Source organism: Aotus nancymaae, unplaced genomic scaffold (genome assembly GCF_030222135.1).
Source record: "Aotus nancymaae isolate 86718 unplaced genomic scaffold, 86718_ANA_hifiasm-v0.15.2.pri h1tg000036l, whole genome shotgun sequence".
NCBI classification, from domain to species: domain Eukaryota; kingdom Metazoa; phylum Chordata; class Mammalia; order Primates; family Aotidae; genus Aotus; species Aotus nancymaae.
The window spans coordinates 58,807,973-58,817,164 of NW_026988450.1; the positions used below are offsets into that span (position 1 = coordinate 58,807,973).

General features: G+C 35.6%; 1 protein-coding gene across 2 annotated transcripts; it reads left to right on the forward strand.

Annotated features, from left to right (window-relative positions):
• The first annotated feature begins 555 nt into the window (after window positions 1-555).
• LOC135277977 (pancreatic progenitor cell differentiation and proliferation factor-like) lies at window positions 556-986 on the forward strand. Of its 2 annotated transcripts, XM_064384131.1 has the most exons (2): window positions 556-713; window positions 751-922. In XM_064384131.1, the coding sequence occupies exons 1-2, from the start codon at window positions 581-583 to the stop codon at window positions 840-842; spliced, it is 225 nt and encodes a 74-aa protein (XP_064240201.1). In that variant the 5' UTR covers window positions 556-580; the 3' UTR covers window positions 843-922. The 2 variants fall into 2 exon arrangements, with proteins under 2 accessions (XP_064240201.1, XP_064240200.1); XM_064384130.1 differs by having other exon boundaries at window positions 556-986.
• The last annotated feature ends 8,206 nt before the right edge of the window (window positions 987-9,192 follow it).

The following is a 9,192-nucleotide window of genomic DNA, read 5'->3' on the forward strand; positions in this document are numbered from 1 at the left end:
ACTTCATCTTAGAGAAGGAAAACTGAACCTCAAAAAAAGTAATAAGAAAGGAATCGGTTGATATTCTGGTAGTTTAAAATAATAACTATTTCTAAAAACTAATAATTGTTTTAATGATACTTGAGTTTTTAATAACAAGACAGAATTAAAACACATGACTGAAAGATAAGAATGTAGTCATTTGAGTTAAAGAATTATATCTAAATTATATCTTAAATCCTGTTATTATGTTTGTTGAGAAAATATATAGTAATTTGTTCTAGACTTTGTTAAGTATGCATGCTAAAAACTAAATATAATATATTAGAATAAAAGCAATAACAATATAACTTTCACAATAGCTAAAGGGAAAAGGGGAGAACATAGTAATCTATATAGCCAGTATGAGAGAAGGTGAAAAAAATGAAAACAATATCAATTAATGTAGAATTTAATGTATCAATTAATTTATTAATATAGAATTATTTTCAGATTGAATTGCAATAAAACATAAAATCGGGGAGCGCCTTCCCGAGTGAGGCCCGCTGACCCGAGGGGCCCCTCGACCCTGCGCAGGTCCCACCAGCCCGCAAGCCAGAGCATGGCGGCCATCCCCTCCAGCGGCTCGCTCGTGGCCACCCACGACTACTACCGGCGCCGCCTGGGTTCCACTTCCAGCAACAGCTCCTGCAGTAGTACCGAGTGCCCCGCGGAAGCCATTCCCCACCCCCCGGGTATCCCCAAGGCTGACCCGGGTCACTGGTGGGCCAGCTTCTTTTTCGGGAAGTCCACCCTCCCGTTCATGGCCACGGTGCTGGAGTCTGCAGAGCACCCGGAAGCCCCCCAGGCCTCCCGCAGCGTGACCACCTGTGGCCTGGCTCAGGACGCCCTGAGGAAGCAGCCCGGGGGTCAGCCCAGCACAGCCAGCGCTGGGCCGCGGTCCTGACCTGAGCGATGACCACCAGCTCCAGGCCTGCGGAGGCGCTAGGCCACCAGAGCCCCTCCCGCCCCCACAACCCCCATGTCCCCCCCGCCGCTTCGTAGACTAGGCGGCTGCAGCCAGCAGACCTCCACATCCACACAGCAGACACCAAAAAGGACTGAGGGCCCGGCTCTCCACCGCCCGGCTTGCCCCAGCCCTGAGCAGCTTTCCTGACACCCGGAACTGTGCGCCTGGCACCAAGCGGAAAATAAACTCTAAGCAGCCACAAAAAAAAACAAACAAAAAAAACACACACAAAAAAATCAAGTTTTATGCTACTTGCAAGAGACATGCTTAATATATGCACAGATAAAGATTTAAAGGAATAAAACATAAATGCCAGGTAAACAATAAACTGAATAAAGTTTATATAAGTGTAAGAAGAAATAGACATTAGGACAATAAACATCATTTAAGATAAAGAGAGTCACAATTAAAAAAGGAACAACTTTTCAACAAAATACAACAATCCTAAACTTGTGTGTACCAAAAACATGACAAAATAAAAATAAAAATCTGATATAGTTACAAGGTGAAATAAACAAATCTGTAATCATAGTGAGATGATTACAGCCGATCTTTGAACAATAGTCATTTAAACTCAGGGGGTTCATTTATACATGGATTTTTTTCAGTAAATATATTGTAAATATTTTTGGAGATCTGTGACAATTTAAAACACTGGGAGATAAACCACATATCAAAAAAAATTAATAAAAATATTAGGCATGTCCTGAGTTTATATATATATATGTATATATATATATATAGAGAGAGAGAGAGAGAGAGAGATACTATTTTATCACTTACTACCATAAAATATACAAAAATTTATTATAAAAAGTTAAAATTTATTAAAAATACACACAGACTATACATGAAAAAATATAGTATTAAATCATAACAGCATAAAACTAACCATACTACCTAATGTACTACTATAATAATTTTGTAGCCACCTCCTATTGCTGTTACAGTGAGCTCATGTGTTATGAGAAATATGTACTTGAAACACTTCCTGATGCTAATCATCTCCTCCTGAGCAGTTTGTCTCTCCAGTAAATTGTGTATTTCAATAAAAAGTGATCTCTTGAGGTTCTCACATATTTTCACCATGTTAATGTGATACCATAAACCTTGAATAACACCATGAGACTCATACAAAATGCAACTAGTGATGCTGGAAGTGCTCCCAAGAAACAGAGAAAAGTCATGACATTATATAAAAAAGTTAAATTGCTTGATACGTACCATAGATTAAGATCTGCAGCTAAGATTGCCCACTACTTCGAGAAAAATAAATTCACCATAAAGCCAACTTTAGAAAAAAGATAAAATTTATAAACCTTGTACTTTTCATGAAATACTTTTTATCTGGTATGGAAAATGCAGCTTTTATGTGGATGCAGGATTGTTATAAGAAAGACATAGTTATCAACTTTAATTCAAGACATAGTAAGGTCATTATATGACAACTTAAAGCAGAAGGAAAAAGAAGGGTCTAAAGCTGGAGAAGTTAATGCCAGCAAAGGATGGCTTTACAATTTTAGAAAGTGGTCTGGCTTAAAAAATGTCAAGAAAACCCTAACTTACACTATAAACTTAGTGAAAATAGCTAGATAAGAATCTCGTATGTATGGAGTGATTATGGTTTTTACTAATACACAAAGAATACCAGACCATATAACAAAATGCAAAGATAGCTGGAGTCCAATTATGATTAGTGACAATTATAAAAATTTTCATGTAATATATAGAGTTAATAATGAGACATTTATTTTTGCTGATAAAGGATCTCTGAACAAACTAATCTGATTCATCTACAGAGAATAATATTTTTATATAGCTTTTATAACAGTCAATCTTCAGAAGATTGTCTTGTGATATTCAGATAATTTATTTAAGGTATGTAATTGCGTGTGTGAGTACCACTCTACAAATTCATAAGTTGTACAAATCTAGTAGATCAAGAAGAAGGGGGCACAAAGAGGAAAGAGAATAGAAAAAGTATACTATCAATGGGAGAAAACGTTACGTTATCATGATAATCACTATGCCAGGTGAGTATTAAAACCAAATGAACTTTGGAAGGTGGCCACGCTATTTGAACGTTAAGTACTGTTGTGAGAAGAAATTCTTTTCACTACAGGCAGGATTATGAGGCAGTATGGAAAAGGAAGATTGTAGGTCTAGAATGGGACAGATCCTACCATATACAAGATGCATGCCATTGGCAAGTCACTTAACTCCGTGAGCCTTGAATATTTTTTAACCCATAAAATGGATTTTTATTTATAAGAAAAAAAATTAAAATATAAAAATTAAATATGACCAATTATGTAAAGCACCAAACCCTTAGCAATAGGTGCTAAATAAATGCTAGCTCAATTAACCATTTCTTTGTGTTGCCATAATAATTTTTACATATTTCATAATGGCCATTTTTTCATTAGAACATGTTGTCTTATGCTATATTGATTAAGTCAAAGTGTAAATGCTGTAGGTATCAATAACAGAAGTTATTTAGTGGTATTTATGTTAATATAATTATGTGAAAAAAGTTCATGCAATTCTTAAGTAATTTTTATTTTGATCAACTTCATTTTATGATTATATGAATGCTACATTTATAGCTGCTTCAGTTGAAACTTCTTTCAATGAATATGTAATCTTAGGTCTTATGAACACAGAATAATCAGTGATACTTTCACCATTGTGATTTTCATGTTTTCACTGGAAACCACTGAAGAAGATAAAAAATATTTGTTTTAATGAGAAACTCTGAACAGCCTGAAATAAGCCACCTTCCTTCACAATGAACCTATTATCTACATTCTTTATGTAAGTTGCTATCTTACATTATTATCACTCTCAATCTTAGATTTCTGAATAGTTCCTTAGTGGTGCCACGTTTCCTCATTACCATGCTTAACCGTCATTTTTACAAGTATTATTTCATTTCCCTAGCCTTGAATGGCAGGATTGAGTTTTGAATTCATTTAACTAAATTAAAGGGTAGGACTGTGTAATGCTTGTGACTGTCAAAAGATTTCTAATAGGAAAAAAAAAAGGAAATTATATAACCAGCTGGAAAAGAACCAATGTTTACTAAGTAGTTTATATATGCAGTGAAATGCTGCATATGAAAATGAAAGCAACTCTTAAGAACCACAAAGGGCTAAGATCAAAATGTTTTTCACTTTTTAACATTAAGTTGAATTTAGGCTTTAAAGTTTTAAATGGTTGAGTGATGATCCTGGTGTTGAATATTTCAACTTACAAAAAGATGTTTGAGTGGCACTGATGATTCTGCACATTATGTTTTCACTTTGCTGGTTGGTGCTCTGCTAGGTACCTCCAGTTGTGCTGCTATAGGAATATTGAAGGGTTGAGGGAGAAGTTAGGGAGGTGGAAGATAACACAGAGTGGTAAGGCAGGTTGGCTAAGTGCAGGGTAGATGCCACAGGTAAAAGCCTTAATTTTTCTTTTCTCTTTTCTTTTCTTTCCTGCTTCCTCTTCCTCTTCCTCTTCCCCTTCCCCTTCCCATTCCCTTTCTCCTTCCCCTTCCTTCCCTTTCTCTTTCCCTTTCCTTTCCATTCCTTCTTCTTTTCTTTTAATTTTTTTGGAACACTGGCCACTCTAAACATCTTCACAAGGTTTGTCTGGCTAAATCCTTAAATCTGTGATCCTTGTTAAGGGAAAGAACTATTATTAAGAATCATGAAGCCCTGCTTCGGGAAACCTCTATAAAAGAGCTGACAATGAGCAGAGGAAAGACCCTCTTCATTGGTCAGAGGAGAAGAGCACCACAGGCCAGCTGTCCAGAGGAAATGAACTGCAGTGTAGGGCACAGATCAACTTCCAACACCGTATTCCCATTAGGATGTGAAGATTACTGGAAAATATCAGACTCCCTTCCAATCAAATATGAGGGTTCTCAGAGCGCTGGAATTGAGATACTGTGAATTTTAGAGTTTAACTCATTACTGATGAGGCTCCACTAATTTGTAATTGATTTTTGTTTAAAATAAAATGAATGCCATAATATTAATGAATTTAGATATCTCACTATCTAGTCAATGAATATCTATTAAAGATGTTACATTTATTATTAGGCTATCTGCTACTCTACTAAAAAACATTATATTTCCAGCAAATTCTATTTGTTGTAAATGACATGATAAAGGGGCATGGGTTCATGAATAATTTTGGTATATGCATTTATTGTAGTTTCCACAGAAAATTATTATTAAGAGTACTGTGAGGAATAGTGTATTATTCAGGGTTATCTAGAGGGATAGAACTAATAGGATAGATGTATAAAAAGGCGAATTTATTAGGGAGTATTAACTCACACGATCGCAAGTTCCCACAATAGGCCGTCTGCAAGCTGAGGAGCAAGAAGACAGTTCGAGTACCAAAGCCGAAGAACTTAGGGTCTGGTGTTTAAGGGTAGGAAGCATCAAGCACAGGAGAAAGATGTAGGCTGGGAGGCTATGCCAGTCTCATCTCTTTATGTTCTTCTGCCTGCTTTTTATTCTGGTCATGTTGGCAGCTAATTAGATTGTACCCACCCAGATTAAGGATGGGTCTGTCTTTCCCAGACCACTGACTCAAATGTTAATCTCCTTTGGCAACACCCTCACAGACACACACAGGATCAGTACTTTGCATCCTTCAAGCCAATCAAGTTGACATTCAGTATTAACCACTGCAAATAGTAAATAGCGTATGGCTGATAAAAAAAGAGAAAAGTAACTAGCAGATTCAACATATATATGGACAAAATATGTCAATCATCACCAGGAAATATTTATTAAAATCAGTGTTAATAAATTGTTGTATGTATATCTGGTGATAACACTGAAATTTAAAATGCCTGAATGAAATTTTATGTAAAAGAATTGTGTGATTTTTTTTGAAAATAAAAATTTAAATTCTTAATTTTATATCCATAATTTTAATTATCATTTTTTAAACTTGTACTATGTGACAAATTGTCAAAGGTACCAGGTTATAACTCACTGAAATTAGGTTGAGTAAAATAGATTCTTCAGTTCTCTGTATTCAGTTATTTTAATGTTTAATGCAAAAAGTGTTTTATTTAACTAAGGGGAAATCAATTAACCTATTGCACTTTTTAAACTTGCAGTAGGAAAGAGTTGGAGATTTGAGAGGCTGGAATAACTAGGTAGGTGATCTGGAAATGAAAGAGACTGAGAAAAGAATTAAAAACTGAGTAAATGCAATGTGGAAATACTTTGGTGGTAAAAAAAAATTGGCAAATGTAGCTCTAAACATTTCATTTTTTTGTGAGGAATGGGGAGAAGAGAAGAAAACAGTTTTTGACATTTTATTTTTTCTAAAAGTGACATTTCAATTTTAGAATAATTTTAAGACTTCTGGTAAATGGCATTTTAAATAGTTAACGTTTTAGAATTAATGTAGATGATTATTATTTTGTGAAACATTTTAATGCTGCATTCTAGCTTTAATATACAAATTGGATTTAATTTTTGCCTCTTTAGCAAAACAATCATTTCGGCATATCAACCATTGGGAATATTTTTTTCCCTCTACAGTTTTCATTTGCAAATTTCATTATAGCATGATATGGTTACCATCTGGTGTTTCTTATATAACATTACTCAGGCTTTTCAGCTTTGAAATAATATTTCAAAGCAAATGGAAATCCTTTCTGAGGATATCATTTCATGTAAGTATCACATTTATAAAACATAGTGTAGTTTAAGTTTATACTTATTATATATTGGAAATATGCAGATGGCATATACATAGGAATTCAAAAATCTTGTTGGTATTTAATAGTTCACTATGCAATTTATCAGGTTCTGTAGATTAGTTTTTTTGCTTAATAGTATACTATCCTTTTAGTTGTCTTAAAACCTATAATTTTTTCATAAATGGATTAAAAATTTGTAAGGTTTTATAAAGTTTCTTTAAGCATCTCTGTTGAATAATTATTTTGTACCTATGTAAAGTGTCTTTTCTGAAGAAATAAGTAGTTTTCCCCCCTCCCTCCTGTCCTCTCTTTCTTTCTCTTTAGTTCTCTGTGGCTTTGCTTTTGGAGTCTACTATAACCTTGGCAATAAATTTTCACAGTTAAATTAAGGTTTTGGATGTGTTTCAATTATAAATATCATTTTATTGATCCATCAAAAGACATATACACAAATAAAGAATAATTTATATTTTAATTTCTCCATTTACTTATTTTTGAGACAGGGTCTCACTTTGTTGCCCAGGCTGGGGCACAGTGGCACGATCATGACTTACTCCAGTTTTGACCTCCTGGGCTCCAGCAATCTTCCTACCTCAGCCTGCCAAGTAGCTGAGACAACAGTGTGTGCTACCATGCCCAGCTGATTTTTGATTATTTTGTTGAAACATGGTCTCACTATATTGCCCAGGCTGGTTTTGGACTGCTGGGTTTAAATGATCCTTCCACCTTGGCATCCCAAAGTGCTGGGATTACAGATGTGAGCCACTGAATCCAGTCTCTATTTTTTAGGCAACTTGAGGTCCAGTGGCAAGAACAATGCTAGATATATGGTTGGTATCAGTAAATTTTTGTGAAACTGTACTCAGTCTGCATCATTTATTTTATAGGCTCATTTAACATTGTTGCTTTATATAGATCAAAAATTTCTGTCTTTAATTGAAATGGTCTGAATCTTTAAAAATAGTTTTATGGAAATTGATTCAACTGTAATTTTTGTGTCTGACTTACATTGACTTCAGCAACAAACATTTACTATTGGGTAGACACTCAAAGACGTAATTTCTGTTCTTTGATAGTGTAGCTTGGCAGATATATATGTAAACAAGTATATGTAATAGCATCAAAAGATAGTTTTGCATACACCATAGTTTCCCAATGAACTATGCCTCCCAGTATTTATGTTCTTATATAGTTTTCTCCCTTTGAATTAGAACTGGCCTTGCAACCAGTATATGGCAAAACCAATGCTATATAACCTACAAGGCTAGGTTAGAAGAAGTCTTGCAGTCCTGCCTAAGTCCTTCGAAATAAATGCTCCCATACTATGAGAAAGCAGTTGTCAAGTAGGAATCCAGCCTCCTGAGATGCCATTTTATGAAGAAGCCCAAGGTAGCTGCCTAGTGAGGCTGTGTGAAGAGAGAAAGGCCCAAACAGACCCTAACTATTCAGGCCAACCTGGCCAGATATGTGACTGTAGAAGCGAAAAGATGTCTCCAGCTGAAATCACCATGTAAGGGAGCCTGTGTAAGAATGGCCTAGCTGAGCCACAGAGCTCTGGGATGGGTTGTTATACAGCAATACATAATGAAACAGTAGAGTACACTGTGATGGGCAAAGAATGGAAGTCCCCATTTGAGGTAGTGGTGTGGCAGAAAGACTAGAAGGAAGGAAAACATGAGGAATACGGGCTGTTTGAAAAACCAAGTAGTAAAGCAGTAAGTGATGCTTCTTTCATGTAAGAACTCCTTTTGAACTGCAAAGTGTTTTTTAATCATCTCTTTCAAAGTCAGGAGTGTGTGCTCAAAAATCATAGATGGAGTCTAAAGGAAGATGTTCAATAATTTATTTATTTAAGAGACTTTTGCTAAACTCCTACTAGATCTAATGGTCTAGGCCATATGTAACCCATCATTGAGGAAACTGGGCCAGGGAGTGCCATTTAAATTTCAGTGAGAATGATGGCAAAAGGAAGAAGAGAAAATGGGACAGCTGCTGAGGTGGATGCAAAGTGAAGAAAAATGAAATAGAATTATAAGAAAGCAAATTATATAAAGGGAGTTGGTTACAGGAATATGTTTGAAAAGTGAAGATCATCGAGAGAGAAGAGGCATAGATGGAAAGAAACCAGCATTTCTCCCTCTGAGGTAGGCAGAAAATAAGATGTAAGGATAAGGGGAAGACAACTAAGTTTTTAGTGGAGGAGAAATTTATATAAAATGGCATCCATGGTCCCTGTTGAGAAGAAGGTGAGTTAATTTGCTCAAAGTGGGACAGGGAGAGGAGGGAAAGGAAAGTGTTAACTATCATAGTTTATGTGCTAAGGAATGAGATACAGAGCCAACAAGTGATGATTAGAATTACTGTTGAGCAGCATTGAAGGCCCAGCTAAGGTTGGAAATCATGCTTGTCCTGCAGCCAGTCACTATGGTAATGTAAGTTTCTCAGACAATGTAGTTCCCAGAAGCAGAAAGAAAGGAAATAGATAGCT

Coding starts and splice junctions, on each gene's coding strand:
- LOC135277977 (XM_064384130.1), top strand. CDS start 581: ATGGCGGCCATCCCCTCCAGCGGCTCGCTCGTGGCCACCCACGACTAC.